At 49.2% G+C, this 15,807-nt stretch overlaps 1 protein-coding gene across 6 annotated transcripts in view; it reads left to right on the forward strand.

The window, feature by feature from the left end:
- Window positions 1–15,807, forward strand: part of ATXN7L1 (ataxin 7 like 1) — a 278,049-nt gene that overhangs the window by 258,003 nt on the left and 4,239 nt on the right. For 4 of the 6 annotated variants that reach the window (XR_010747496.1, XR_010747499.1, XR_010747500.1 and 1 more), the window contains 5 exons: window positions 58–250; window positions 4,741–4,862; window positions 7,540–7,845; window positions 10,424–11,360; window positions 14,828–14,902. Coding sequence is in view for 1 of the 6 variants with exons in the window: in XM_066353681.1 (XP_066209778.1) it covers window positions 58–250; window positions 4,741–4,862; window positions 7,540–7,845; window positions 10,424–11,360; window positions 14,828–14,902 (1,633 nt within the window). In the remaining 5 variants the exon portion in view is untranslated. The remainder of the gene's footprint in view (window positions 1–57; window positions 251–4,740; window positions 4,863–7,539; window positions 7,846–10,423; window positions 11,361–14,827; window positions 14,903–15,807) is intronic. The other 2 variants (XR_010747497.1, XR_010747498.1) reach the window with 1 other exon arrangement.

The raw sequence follows: 15,807 nt of genomic DNA on the forward strand, positions 1-15,807 counted from the left end.
TGCAAGGGCCTTGTTACCTCAGAAAGCTTCATTCTGTTCGTTTCCTCTTGCCCTTAGACCATCTTCTGCAAACAGCATAAGCAGCACCACCTCTTCCAGTCACAGTGGCTACACTCCGGAGCCCCCTCTGCCCCCAGCGGGAGGTGACCTCACCGGCCGGCTGTCAAGTGATGAAGGGGAGATGGACGGAGCCGAGGAACCCGACAAGTTAGACTGTCAGTTCTCCGCTCAGCACCCTAGACCTCTCGCGGTAGGCTGCTGATGTTTCCCTCCGTGCGTTTCCCCCGTGCCTTGTGGGTACTTAGGTGACCGTGTCAGAGGGCACACATTCCTAAGGAGAGGTCACCAGCACAGGGTTTTACGGAAAGGCTTATCCTGCGGTTGAATAATTGTCTTAGAAATATGCTTGAAGGGAGGGGGGGGGGGGTGTCGGGGAAGAACTACGCTTAAAAATCGCAGAAGGAAGGGAAGGGCTCCCAGCTGATTATAATCCTCTAAACACCTGAGTGTTTGTGGTCCACCTTGAAGCAGTGAAGCCTGAGAAATGGTGTTTATGTAAGTACACTGGGGAGCTGACCTTCTGGATTTGCCCATCTAAAAACAGAGCCTCTGATTTCAAGAGTTAGTCTAGCTCACCTGCATTAGGAACCATCTGTCTCAGAGTGTGCCAGGTGCCAGCCCTATCTCGTTTTCTCCCGTTGGGTCTGAGTTTTATTGTTATTAGAAAGTATGACCATATGGAACTGGTACTGAGTGTATGTGTGAGTGTGTGTTAAGGAAAGAAGGAGGCATTTCATGTCACCATGATTGCTGAGGAACAGAAAGGTCATTTTCTTCCTAATCCTCGAAAGAGTCCACTTGAACAATTCAGATCACTGGAATCAAGGAGGGAAACATAAGGAGGAGCTGGAGGCTTGTTTATGTTTGTTGTGCAAGCACTCGAGAAGGAGATGCCTGGTGCTGCCATCGTCTGCATGCTGAGCTGAATGCTGGGGCCTGGAACAGGGCTCACGAGGCTGGGTTGCTCTGGGGCCAGCTTGAGCTCTGTAGGAATAGTTTTCTACCTTTCCTAGAACTCATGGACTGTATAGGTGAAATAATCAACCCTGCATCCAGATAGAAGGGTGCCCTGCTGCCTTCCGTCTGGGAGATGCATGAAGGTCAAGTTCAGTTACTGTTGATGGGAATGATGGTGACCTGTGGTTCATAATAGCCTGGCTAATTTAGAAATAGTGAGGGATAATTAGGAATGCCTTTAATTGCCTGTCATAGAAAACTCAACTCATACAATATGCGCCCTACAGTCATTTAATTATCTTATTTAACAAGAACTCTAGAGGTAGGTGGTTCGAGCTGAGGGCCACTCTCTGCGCCCTCTTCACCTTTCACACGTCCCCTCCGTGTATCTGCCACAGCCCAGTCCCCACCCAGTAGCACTTTACACAGGACGGAAAGGGACAAACAGAAAGGGAGTCTTGCCCTAAGATGCTATCTTCTATCATTTCATAGAGAAGAAAAGTCTTCCTGTGACACCCCCCCCCCCAGCAGATTTCCCTTACATCTACCAGAAGTGGGTCCCATGCCCACCCCTCTGCCACTCGACAACAGAGAAGTATGGACTTCCACGACATGGGCTGGAGCTAGGCACATTCATCACATGGTTCTGTCTTTTTTTTTTTTTTTTTTTTTTGTATTTTTCTGAAGCTGGAAATGGGGAGGCAGTCAGACAGACTCCCGCATGTGCCCGACCGGGATCCACCCAGCACGCCCACCAGGGGGCGATGCTCTGCCCATCTGGGGCGTCGCTCTGTCCTGACCAGAGCCACTCTAGTGCCTAAGGCAGAGGCCAAGGAGCCATCCCCAGTGCCCGGGCCATCTTTTGCTCCAGTGGAGCCTTGGCTGCCGGAGGGGAAGAGAGAGACAGAGAGGAAGGAGAGGGGGAGGGGTGGAGAAGCAGATGGGCGCCTCTCCTGTGTGCCCTGGCCGGGAATTGAACCCGAGACTTCTGCACGCCAGGCCGACGCTCTACCACCGAGCCAACCGGCCAGGGCCTCAATCATCACATGGTTCTGGAAAGAACCCCACTGTCCCTGCTCACTGCTCCATGTCAGCTATCAGAACAGAAGTGTGATCCTGTTAGCAAGGAAAAGACAGGGAGAGAGGTAGGAGCAGGGTGGCAATTGATGAGACTGACAACCTGTGGGGTCTGCCCCGGTGGGGCAGTGAGGACCTACAGCTCTGCCAAGGGCATCGCATGCAACCAGGACAAGAGCCTCTCAGGCATCTGGCCTTGCATCTCCGTGGAATTAGAAATGTAGGTAGCAAAGACAAAAAAGGTGTCACCAGCTTCTAACTCAGAAAGAGAGACTGGGCTCTACCAGAAGGCCAGAGCCAGGAGCACATCAAGATGTCTGTCCTGATGACAGCCTGCCAGGCTGCAGAGGGCGTGCTCGCGCTGGGCCCAGTTCTTTTGTGTGCCCTCAGTGTCTGAGGGTTTGAATGGAAAGTCCATGAAGCTGTTTCTTTGCTTTGTCCTTTCTCTCATGCTCTATTGTTACATTAAATAATATTTGTAATGAACACCCATTCAGTGTGTCTTTAGCAACTGGGATGACAAAAGAAAAAAAATGTCTAGACCTGGGAGAGCTCCGTGTGGTGCTGGGGACCATTCCTTTTGTGTGTTTCCTCTTTTGGTCAGTAAGCACTTAATATGAAAGTGCAGAAGAGTTTTTCATCAGAAGTACAAGATTTGATGGGTGGCAAGACTTTGATGCAAAACCCCCAAACATAAGCAGAAACAAAACAAAGGGAAGGTCTTGCGTTTGCTCCTGAGCACTGTTCCAAAGGCTGGTTCCAGGGAGGGTGTGTGGAACGAGTGCCAATCCAGTGCTGTGTCTGGGATGGAGGCCAGGAGCGGCTGGGAGGCCTGGGGGGAGGGGGAGAAGCTGCATTTGAGTTATGGAGTCATTTGTAGACTCATCTGAGCTCTAGACCAGCCAAATGTCACCTTCTCAGAGGCCGCTGCTTGCATTTCTGGATGTCCTAACGTCAAATAAAATGATGTTTATTAAACATCTAACTGCCCATGTTTTAATCATATGTTTTAATGTGATGGTTTGATTTAAACATTTTGTGGGACCATCGCTCTCCAATCCATCATTTAGCCCAAGTCCCTACTATCCCCATGTTGAAGAACAAGACAACTGGGTCCTTGATTTTTATACATTTTTAATCAAGTTAGGCACATAGGCATTACAGCGGTCCCTCGTCTATCACGGAGGTTAAGTTCCAGAACCCTTTGCAATAGGCGAAAATTTGCAAAGTAGCAACCTTATATTTATTTTATTATTTATATATTTTTTAAGGCTTTATAAACTCTCCCCACACTCTTTTTCTTTTTTTGACAGAGACACAGAGAAAGAGAGTCAGAGAGGACAGATAGGAACAGACAGATAGGAAGGGAGAGAGATGAGAAGCATCAATTCTTTGTTGCGGCACCTTAGTTGTTCACTGATTGCTTTCTCATATGTGCCTTGACCAGGGGGCTACAGCAGAGTGAGTGACCCCTTGCTCAAGCCAGCGACCTTTGGGCTCAAGCTAGCGACCATGAGGTCACGTCTATGATCCCACACTCAAGCCAGCAACCCCATGCTCAAGCTAGTGCCCTCTGGTTTCAGATCTGGGTCCTTTACATTCTAGTTCGACACTCTTCACTGCGCTGCCACCTGGTCTTATAAATCCACACTCTTATAAACATTTCCCACACTGTTACTAACTTTTCCCACACTTATTTTGCTTATTTTACCACAAAAAATAATTAAAATAATAAATATATAAAAATATCTATATACCACAAAATCCTGCAATATAGCAAGAAATCCACGATAGAAAATTAGATATACTATATGATTTTAAAATCCGCGATACTGTGAGACCGTGAAAAATGAACTGTATGGCGAGGGATGACTATACATATAACTTAAAACCACGTAGTGATTCCAAGGTAAAATGTAATAAAGTATGCGATACGTGTGCCATGGGAGTTCACAGTGGCAAGGTTCTCAAATAAAGTCCATTGGAAATGAGTCTTGATTAGGGCACTGGGGCATGGGAGAATTGGGATTGACCGAGAAGAGGGAAGAAGGCAGGCAGACAGAACAGCAAGAGGACAAGCTTGGAGGCAGGGATGTGTCCCGGGGAGCCTGCAAGTGCTGATGAGAGAGGAGGGGGTCGGGACTAGGAAAGCGGGGTGTAGCCTCGCCAGAAGTGAAGTGTCTCTGTTGATAGCAGATAGGAAAGGTATGACCAGTTGGCACAAGGACATCAAAAGGAGTTGTTCCCATTACTGTGATAAGAAGCAAAGACATACCAAGTTCCTTAAGAAGATGGACAATTCAGTAAGAAGGTGGTGCTGAGAAGTCATCCTGCTTGCTGGCTGTTGTTGGTTTGGGTTTTTCAACCCAGACTGTTGGCTCAGTCCTAGACGTAGAGAAGGTAGCCCTCAGTGCCCTGGGAAATTAAATGTCCTATTGTTGAGGCATACCGTGAGGTTCTGCAGAAAATCTAGAGCTCTCAAACTGAAGCACCACAGAAATATTTTTGGCTTCGGTGCTATTTGCTTCTTTACTTTGAGTGAAATTGTACCCCTGTGTGTTTTTATGCAAATGTTATTTTTCTCTGTATGGTTTATATTAGCTTATTAACCAGTAATCAAAATTAATTTTTTTTTTCCCCTTACAGTTTTGCTCATTCGGGAGCCGCCTCATGGGACGAGGGTACTATGTGTTTGATAGAAGATGGGATCGTTTTCGGTTCGCACTAAACTCCATGGTAGAAAAACACTTGAATTCACAGATGTGGAAGTAAGTGAGCAGTTTTTGTGTAATATAAGATCAGAGCTACGCCACAACTACCTGAACCCCAACTTTCTAAATGAGTATCAGCAGCTGGCTTTTCATAGAACAAAGTGATTCTGAAATCAGGATTCACAATTAATTCTTAAATGTCAACTCTCCTTAATGGCTTGCCTACAGTTTTGCAGAGACACATACAATGTGTGTTATTATACTTTGTTTTCTGTGATCATTTTTGTGTTGATAACCTTCTAAATGAAAAGGGTAGTAGATAAGATGTGATTTATCTAACGATGATGAACATCTAGTAAGGATATCTAAGGATATTCAGGCTATGTTTCTGTTTGTAATGTTAGGGCAATAATGTCAATACTAAAAATTTCGTAATAGTTATGGACCAATTTCTAATTGCTTAATGTCCTATGAAAAAATATGTACATCAGTCAACAGGGCAGATCCTGAGCAATGTTGTGAAGTTAGTTAAGCTTGTCTTTGGCCCTTCCCACCTCCTTAGAACTCTCTCCTCACCTCCACTCACACTTCAAACCTAAACCCAAGCTTCCATTCCATTTCTCTAATGTCCCTTTATTCTCCAACACCTCCCAATGTATTTACATAAAAAAAGGAAGAAACTTTCTTGATTTAGGAAAATGCCATTGTGAAGGAATGACAAGCTAGACCAGTGGTAGTCAACCTGTCCCTACTGCCCTCTAGTGGGCATTCCAGCTTTCATGGTGGGTGGTAGCAGAGCAACCAAAGTATAAATAAAAAGATAGATTTAACTATAGTAAGTTGTTTTATAAAGATTTATTCTGCCAAACTTAGCAAAAATCTGACATAAAGTACTTGGTAAGTAATTATTGTTATATACTTTAACTTGCTGTAACTCTGCTTTATAAATTTTATGAAGTAAAGTTACTTCCCTACTTTATAAATCACCTAATATTACTGTGGAACTGGTGGGCGGTTAGAAAATTTTACTACTAACAGAGATACAAAAGTGGGCAGTAGGTATAAAAAGGTTGACTACCCCTGTGCTAGACCCTCTCAAACCACTAAACTCCATGGTAGAAAAACACTTGAATTCACAGATGTGGAAGTAAGTGAGCAGTTTTTGTGCAATATAAGATCAAAGCTACCCCACAACTACCTGAAACCATCATTCTGACCTGACTGGTGGTGGTACAGTGGATAGAGCATCGACCTGGGATACTGAGGTCCCAGGTTCAAAACCTGAAGGTCGCCAGTTTGAACATGGGCTCACCAGCTTGAGCATGGGATCATCAACATGATCCCAAGATCACTGGCGTGAACCCAAAGGTTGCTGGCTTGAAGCCCAAAGTCACTGGCTTGAGTGCAAGGTTGCTTGCTTAAGGAAGGTGTGATGGCTTGAGATCCCCTGGTCAAGGCACGTATGAGAAGCAAACAACAACTAAAAAGTAATGCAACTACAAATGGATGTTTCTCATATCTCTCTCTTTCCTTCTCTCTCTCTCTCTCTCTCTCTCTTGCTAAGAAAAAAGTAAAATAAACAAGCCTGACCAGGTGGTGGTACAGTGGATAGAGTGTTGACCTGGGACACTGAGGACCCAGGTTGGAAACCCACAGTTCACCAGCTTGTGTACAGGCTCATCACACTTAAGCACGGGGTCACTGGCTTGAGCATGGAATCATAGATGTGACCTCATGGTCACTGGCTTGAGCCCAAGGTTGCTGGCTTGAGCAAGGGGTCACTGGATCAGCTGGAGCTCCCCCCCCAACCCAGGTCAAGGAACATATGAGAAAGCAATCAATGAACAACCAAAGTGCCGCAGCTATGAGTTGATGCTTCTCATCTCTCTCCCTTCCTGTCTGTCCTGTCTTCCTGTGTGTGTGTCTGTCTGTCTGTCTGTTTTTTCTCTCTCTCTCTCTCTCTCTCTCTCTCTTCCTCTCTCCCTCTTTCTCTCTCAAAAAAAAAAAAAAAAAAGAAAAGAAAGTACCATTCTGGCTACTTGATAATATAAGACCAGCCTGCTGGGTAGCCCCACCCCCCACTCCTACAAAGGTGAGCTCTTAAGATATCATAATACCATAGAATCATTGCTTGCTCCCTCTGATCTAAGCCCAGCTTGTTTAAGAAAGCCAGCTGTGAACCCCTCACCCTGCCCAGTAAAGGCAAAGAAGACATTCCTGGGAATTAGAAGGTCCTGGCAGTGGGGATGGGAACAGAATTCAACATTTGCCCTGCTCCCAGGCAGCTGTGGTGCCTCTTTTCATCTGATGCCCAAAGAGCTTCTACCTGGACTTTTAGGAGGAGTGAGCTCCATTGTCTGCAGTAAGCTGTCATGGTGGATTTAGGACTAAATATTAACACTGCCTATAAAGTAGGAAAGGGCCACAAGAGAAGCTTATCATTTCTTCCCATTTAAGTGACTGCCCAGTGTGTCTAAAAGGCACTTGATACCTATTTGCATCCATCCTAAAGAACAGCAAACTGGCACTGCATGCGGGGTTACCATGGTCGTGGTTACTTGTGAATTAGCTGTCTGCGATTGTTCCCCAAGATGGCGGCCAGCCTGCTGGTTCTCGCAGCTCTCTGCTCTCCTGTGTGTGGAAGTATAATCCCAGCACGTGGAAGGATGTGTTGATCTGTATTTCGCTACCTGGTGTCCTATCAGCTCAAGCTCCATATTCCTTTCCTCCTCAGGCACAGAAACCCGAGCCACAGGGCATCAGGTCCCTCCCCCCTTTTCAGGACTTGCCTAACAAATCTACTGTCACTGAGCAACATTGGGGCTGCCTGGGTGTCAACTCTGGAGAGCGTAGCACCCTGCTGCCCTCTCAACCTTGCTGCCCAAACCCCAGGCCCGGACGGGCCCGAACCTGGAGGGATGGCAGCCGATGAGGGCGTGGAAGACATTAGGAAGAAAAGAAACGGCCAAGACTCTTTTTTCTTTAACAAGCATTTAACTCTGCATCAGGAGACGCCAACACAGTATTCTCTTTCAGCCAGGTCAGCATCTGGAGCTCCGTGCCAATTGGCAGGGGAGGATGGGCACTGTCAGTCATTTATTCACATCTGTGGGCTTTTTATGGGACTTCCCTAGGCCAGCGTGCAAAACCTAAACCAGGCACAGCCCGCAAAGCTGCAGCCACTGCCACTTGGCTCCTAGTCAGACACATAAACTGCTTAGCATGGGAGGAAGGGGTCCCGGGGACAGGGAGTAGCCGCAGGCCCTTCCGTGCACCCTCCTGCCTCCTCTGCCTCTGCCATCCACGCATGATCGGTAGGGCAAGAAGGAAAGGGGAAGAAAGTATGCCTAAAAACAGCCCCCGCCCCAAGCCCCTGATGTCAGCGAGGCAGGGTTCAGCACTCCAGCTCTGCTGTCAGCACAGGCTGAGCACGAATTTATATTACTGAGTGGGGAAATTACAAATTGGGACATTCAGAGTCGATCCCAGTTAAGGTCATTGAATGAGGTCTTTTCTAAATGAGCCATCTGGTATTTGTAAATAACTTTTTATTACAAGTAACTGCCAAGCCTCTGCCCACATGTATTTCTAGCCAGATTTTAGCTGGTAAGAAACTTGAGTAAAGGGAAGGTTGAGTATGAGGCCTGCAGCCCACATCAAGGCAGCTGAGACAGCAGGCCAGTGTGCGGAGGCCGCACGTGCTGAGGGCGTTCCCTGGTGCTGTCGGGAGGGGCTGCGCAGCGCCAGACAGATCTGTGGGCGTGTTTGGACCTTTCTGGTCTGACTATATGGAAGTCCTTGCCCAGCATGCATAATTATATTGCTACGGAGAATTCACCTGCTCACCCATCCATCCACCCACCCACCCACCCATCTATCCATCCATCCATCCATGCATCCATCATCCATCCATCCACTCATTCACTTATTGCAGTAAGTACGAATGCAGCACTTTTTTTAGTGCTGATGGGATCTTCTACATTGTTTAGGCTTGAGAGAAAGTAGATTTCCAGACACCATCATGGCTACAGTGGGTTTGGCAGCCTTTTTCTCTTATCTTTGATCTCAGCCTGATGTTTTCAAGAACTCTGTTCATCTGTATTCAAGAGTTCCTCTGGATTGCACCCTAAAGATGGAGCTACATTTCACCAGGTACAGGCAGAAAGCCGAGTCCTCAGAGAGAGCGGCACTAGGAGAGGCGGTCCCTGTCAGCAGGGCCGCCTTCCTGATGCCACAGCTGGGAGGCCGGAGGGGCCTGGAGGAGCCCCATCTCACACCTTGCTCCAGGCTCCCGGGGTGCAGGCCCCAAGCCTGCCACCTTCAAGCACTGCTTTTGAAGAGCAGATTTCTTTTCAGAGAGCAAATTTCTAACTGCTGCGGTGCCCCAGCTGTACTGGAAATGATTTGCAGGGGACACAGGGAGGGTGGCCAGGTGAGAAACAAAAGACAGCCAGTTTGATAATAGTCACCTGGATCCTGAGGTCAGTATTCCTTCCTGCAAATCAGGAACAAATGGTGACCCCAAGGCCTGTGCTCCTCCTCATTCCCAGAATAGCAGCAACATCAACGCAGGCCGTTGTTCAGAAGTGGGAGCTGTTTCCAGCACAAACCAAAATGATGGAGTTTACCTGGAGGCCCCAAGAGTGACCCACCCGCCACCTGGTGCTGGCAGCGGCTCCACACACTGTAAGAGGCATGGGGGTTGCTCCTAGGCACCCCAGCCTCAGGAAGACCTTCCCGTCCATATGTTCTGTACCCATATCCTGCATTTGTCCCCAGAAAAAAGAAATTTCTGACCCCTTCTCTGGATACATGAGGGTCCCTGTACTCTCATCCCTTCCTATCACAAGAAGACGTGTTGAGGGGCAGCCACACCCCAAGTGTAGCTCCTCTGAGTGAATGCTGAGGTAGGGTGGGGTGGACAGGAATAAAATCAGCCCTGGGTCTGGGCGAGTTGACCACTGCCTCGTTTCCCAAGCCGCTCGACCCTCTACCGCCCTGCAGCCATGGCCTTGCCAACAGCAGCCGGAAACCACGGCTAACGTGGAAATGCCTTTCTGTGGAATACAGCAGAGGCTGCAGGCAGGAAGAGCCGGAGGAAGCTGGCCTGTGAGGAGAGGGGCGTTTCCCACTCCACCTGGAGCCCAGAGCAGGGTGGGGAGGCAGTGACAGGCTGTGGGTAGCGGCTGCACTGGCCCATGTGTGCAGGGGGCAGAGCCTTGTCCTCACACTTCTTACTTCAAGCCAGGACCTAAGTGTAAAATGACCACTTCTCATTAAAAACCACCTCATTACTGCCCCATAAAAGGTGACTACTGTTGGGGAAATGTATATTCTAAATCACGCTCACCTTGTATTCATGAACACAAACCAGCCATTGTCCAGTAGCCAAGCGTGGAGAAAAGAACCTGAGAGTGGTTGGCACTAGGTTGCTGGACACTGCAGTGGGGGAGCCAGAGGGAAGGGCCATGACCCGACTCTGCCATCCGCCAAGGCTTCATCTCCATCGTCTGGTTCTGCCAGGGTTCTCTGTAGCCCTAGTGCTCACACTCAGCCGAGCCTCTGCGGGATGCCACGCTGGTTTCTCACTGTGTCTCTCACTCTTCTCTCACATCTAGGAAGATCCCTCCTGCGGCAGATAGCCCCATGCCCTCGCCGGCAGCCCACATCTCCACCCCCGTTCCAGCATCTGTGTTACAGCCTTTCAGCAACCCCAGCGCTGTGTACCTTCCTTCAGCTCCCATCAGCTCAAGACTCACCTCTTCTTACATAATGACATCAGCCATGCTCTCAAATGCAGCTTTTGTGACATCACCGGACCCAAGCACCCTCATGTCACACACCACAGCTTTCCCTCATGTGGCTGCAACCCTCAGCATCATGGACTCAACCTTCAAGGCCCCATCCGCTGTGTCCCCGATACCAGCCGTCATCCCTTCCCCATCCCACAAGCCATCCAAAACCAAAACCAGCAAATCCTCAAAAGTCAAAGACCTGTCTGCCCGTAGCGACGAATCTCCAAGTAACAAAAAGAGGAAGCCGCAGTCCTTGACTTCCTCCTCCTCCTCATTCTCCTTGCAGGCGTCCCTCTCGTCTCCATTGTCAGGGCCCCACAAAAAGAACTGTGTTCTGAATGCCAGTTCGGCTTTGAACTCCTACCAGGCGGCCCCTTCCTATAACAGTCTGTCCATGCACAACTCAAACAATGGGCTGAGCCCACTCGGTGCCAAACTGGAGCCCTCAGGACGGACTTCACTGCCCGGTGGCCCCACAGACATAGGGCGACACCTGGGCTCCGTGGGCAGCAGCAGTGACTCCTGTCCCCTCTCAGTGCCCTCCCTGGCAGGGGACCTCTGTCTGGCCTCACACAATGCCGTGTCTTCTCTGCCCCTCTCTTTTGACAAATCAGAAGGAAAAAAGCGTAAGAACTCAAGTTCTAGTAGCAAAGCCTGTAAAATCACTAAAATGCCTGGTATGAATAGCGTTCACAGAAAGAACCCACCCAGCCTTCTCACACCGATGCCCGACCCCGTTAACAGCACCTCCTCTCGGCAGGTAAGGGGCCCGGGAGCAGGGGGAGCTGGGCCGCGTCCCTGCTTAGTCAGGGGCCTCTGTCTCACTTTCCTCACAGACGAAGGTCCTCCTCTGCTCTAAGAGCAGTTTATTCAACAAATACTTTCTCCGGTGCCCTCTCTGAGCTAGGTGCTATTTGAAGCACTATGTAAATATTTTCACATTTAATCCTCACAACAACCCAGTGCAGTTGGTATAATTGTTATCACCACCTTACAGATGGGGAAACTGAGGCACAGAAAGGTTCTGAGGATGATTTTATTAAAGGGTTCTGTTGGCGTCCCCTTAGGAAGAGGTGAGGCCCAGGCAGGTTGGGGTCTCCCCTGGGGCGTGGCAGCTCCCAGGTGACTGTCCTCACTTCACCTGGCTGCTTCAACTCCCCACCTCCTACTGATACAACGCTTTCTTTTCCAAAAGTAAAACTCACACCAACTAGCCCAGAGCCATCCGCTGCCAGGGAACAACAGAGCTGCGTGTGAGGAAAGCCATGGGATGTGGCGTGGCCCAAGACGAGTCCGTGCTTCTTTCCCTTCAGTTCTGTTTACATTCTCAAGTCTAGTCTGCTCCCCAGGCTGGGGAAGCCCCTTAGGAAGTCCTCACCCCCACTAGACTCTGATGCCATTTGGGCCCAAAGGAGAGAGCAGAGCTGGGGAGGGAGGGCCAAGTCCAGGGCAGGCCTGTCCGAGCCAGACCCATGCGTGGGCTGTGGCAGGTTGCAGCAGCAGCTCAGGCCAGACCCATGCGTGGGCTGTGGCAGGTTGCAGCAGCAGCTCAGGCCAGACCCATGCATGGGCTGTGGCAGGTTGCAGCAGCAGCTCAGGCCAGACCCATGCGTGGGCTGTGGCAGGTTGCAGCAGCGGCTCAGGCCAGACCCATGCGTGGGCTGTGGCAGGTTGCAGCAGCGGCTCAGGCCAGACCCATGCGTGGGCTGTGGCAGGTTGCAGCAGCAGCTCAGGCCAGACCCATGCGTGGGCTGTGGCAGGTTGCAGCAGCGGCTCAGGCCAGACCCATGCGTGGGCTGTGGCAGGTTGCAGCAGCGGCTCAGGCCAGACCCATGCGTGGGCTGTGGCAGGTTGCAGCAGCAGCTCAGGCCAGACCCATGCGTGGGCTGTGGCAGGTTGCAGCAGCAGCTCAGGTCCACAACCACAGATCTAAGTGGGCCAGACCCTAAACCCAACCCCTTCTGGGGATGAGGACTTGGGAGACATGAGAGGCAGTTGTTAAAGGGATGTTTTATTGTTTTGTGTCATCTTTATATGAGGTTTATTAAAACCTCACGAAGAGAATATCTTGAGGGGAATTCACAAATCACAAGTAAAACTTGAAAAACAGTAAGTTTGGGTCCCAAGGGCCAGACAAGCTGCAGCCGAGGCCAAGGTGAGAGAAGGGGAGACACGGACGTCTCACTAGAGCCATCACTCGCGCACGTCTGCAGCTGCAGCAGATGTGCAGAAGGAAGGGGACCAGCACCCACAGGACCCTGTGCAGAGGCTGAACTGCGGTCACTGCCCCCTCCCGGTCTCAGGATGGAGGGCACAGCCAGGACTTGAACGTGCACATGAATTACCTGGGGGATTGTTCGAATGACCCAGGGTTTGCTGACTCAGACCTGAGGCAGAAGGTCTGAGGTGAGGCCTGAGAGTCTGCATTTCTAAGAGGCCCCTGGTTTGCAAGCCACACTGAGCAGCAAGGCTATAGTGTCACCCATTTTAGATAAAGTCCTAACACTTATGTGCCTCAGTCATAGTAACTCATTTAATCATTATCTGTTATTACCCCCCCCCCCCTTATAGATGAGTAAACTAAGGCACGGGAAGCTTAAGCGATGTGCCCAAAGTCACACAGCAAGTAAATAGTGGGGCTGGAATTTGAACCAGCCAATTTGGCTCTGGAATCTGGGTTCCTAACCCCCTTGCCCCTGTGTACTAGACTGCCTAATTGTTGTTCTGTTGACCCTGGTCTGCAGGACTGTGGGAAGTATTCAGTAATCACTATGAATCTGTCACCACAGGCAGTGGGAGGAGCAGACAAGCCTCCGCCAGTGCCCATCAGAAGCAAATCAAAAAAGCGGATGAATTTAACAGCTGCCTTGGATCTAGCCTGCATTGGTTCTCTAATCCAGGAGGGACCTGGATGCTTGTCACCAGGTGTAATGCTGGTGGCCGAGGCCAGGCAGGTTCACACTGGATTTGGGCAGACGGTAGAGAAACTGTGGAGTCAGAAAGTATAGAGCCATCCTCGTTTGATAGTCATGCAACGGCAGACTAGCACACAGGCATGGAGAAACTGCTTCTCAGGCAAACAGCAAGCTGGCCCCTCACAGTGATGGGCAGGCAGTCCACAGTCCGCCCTGAGGGCAAGCACTCATAGCCTTACATAGACTATACATGTGGCTCTGCCACGTGGTCATGCATTAGTCATGCAAAGTACAAGTGAGCAAGCCTAACACAGGTTTTTTCCCAACACCAGGCCATTAAGAAAAGGCATTGTCCGGGGTGACCACTGGTGATTTCCAGTGTTGGGGAAAACACCTTTGAAATCTGTTGATTCTCTTAGGAGATCGGAAGGAGCATGGCATGAGGTTGAGAAACTCAAGGCAACTGTGTGCTTTGGGGACCAACGGAGGGGCTGTTTAATTGTATCGGGTAGGTGTAAGCCAGAATTTGCCACAGAAGTATTAAACTGAACAAAAAGACTGAGAATGTAAGGCTAATGTCTTAATGCAAAGTCGAGTTAAAGCAAAGGACTGGCTCTTTGCAGGCCAAAGACAGGAGCTGCCTGGAAGCAGTACTCACATGAGAACCCAGCCCAGATGTGCCAATGACAGTCAGTGAGGAAGGGAAGGAGCGGGGGCCACAGCCACCAGCTCCCAGGCAGTGTCCAGGGACCCAGCCTAGCCTTCCACATGAAGGGCAAGCCCAGTGCCGTCTTGCTGTTTTCCTCAGGGACAGTAAGGTGTGCACTGTGCTTCCTGGCTGAGAAAACTGACCCAGAAAAAGACCCAGGCTTTTATCCCCAGCTGGTCCAAAGGAATCTGGGCTAGAAACAAGGGGCTGGCACTGAGTTCAGAGGTGAAGGAGTCCGTGTAACCCTTGGCCACAGGTGGAAAAAAGCTGGACCTCTGCAGAGCTAATGCTCCCAGAGGGGCCAGGCCACTAGCCAGCTGACACTGTCCTCATCCCTAAGCCTCCCAGCACCTACATCTGGGAAGCACAGTTCAGAGTTCCCATGCATTACACATTCCTCTGGGGAGAGAGGAGCATCATCATGGTACCCCCAGAAATATTTTATTTTCTCTGCCATTTAAAATGGAAACATGAGTTCCAAATGGACACAAGGAGAATGAGCATGTTACTATGCAGCCCTTCTCTTCGTGGTGAAACATGGTATCAATGGGTCTTTCTCAAGCAGCCTGTATATTTGAGTAAGGCTTCGCTGGTGTCTTTCAGGTTGGGAAAAATAGCAGCCTAGCTCTGTCACAATCCAGCCCTTCGAGTATGTCCAGCCCAGGACACAGCCGACAGGTAAGTTACTGGGGGGGCAGAGTAGTGGTGTCATCAGCAGGGTGGAAAGAAGGTGGGTGTCAGGGTGGATGCTCTAACCTCCAGTTAACCTCCAGTTAAGAGCACAGCTGTCTGGCTTCCAAAGCTAGTTGTTACTAGCTGTATACTCTTGGGCAACTTAATTCCTCTGTGCTTCAGTTTTCTCACCTTAAGATGGGGATTAAAATGGCACTTATCTCATATAGCTTTTGTGAGGATTAAATTTATTTAATCACATAAAGCCTCTAGGATATGCCTGATATAACAAATACACAAGTATTAGCTATTATTATTATTATTATTATTATTATTATTAGCAGCAGTTGTGTAATATTAGGCAGATTGCTTTTCTGAGTCTAATTTTTTTTTCATCTGTTAAATGGCAAAATCAGTGCCTACCTCCTAGGGAGGCTGTGAAATTTAAGTAAGACAATGTTGCCAAAGGCCCTTGCTCATGGCAGGTGTCAGCCAGGGCTTTCTGCAGGCCCCTGGAGCTGGAGCTGCCCTTGACAGTGTGGTTTCATGGTGCGAGTCAGGGGAGATTTAGACTTAGGAGTTTTTGTAAACTTGAGGTGTAAGCGTAGACAGTATACAAATTATTTCCTGCAGTGGAGTATGTGTGCATCTGGAGGAGGTCAGGAAGTGTAGGGGGTGGGTTCTGCATGTTATACATGACTGGAAAAAATACAAACATATCTGTGTTGTGTTGTCTTAAATGTGCTGTAGGTTTTGTAGATAACAAATTGCAATGTGGTTGTCTGCATTTTAGCCTGAGGGGTTTCCCCACAAATCCAGGGTAGAGTTTGGGTGAAGGTTATATGGAAACAGTCTTTGTAGCCTCAGATCAAGGAGGGTGTCTTCATTATTTTGAGTCACTGTAGCCCTTT

Source organism: Saccopteryx leptura, chromosome 12, assembly GCF_036850995.1.
Source record: "Saccopteryx leptura isolate mSacLep1 chromosome 12, mSacLep1_pri_phased_curated, whole genome shotgun sequence".
In the NCBI taxonomy this organism is placed as follows: Eukaryota; Metazoa; Chordata; class Mammalia; order Chiroptera; family Emballonuridae; genus Saccopteryx; species Saccopteryx leptura.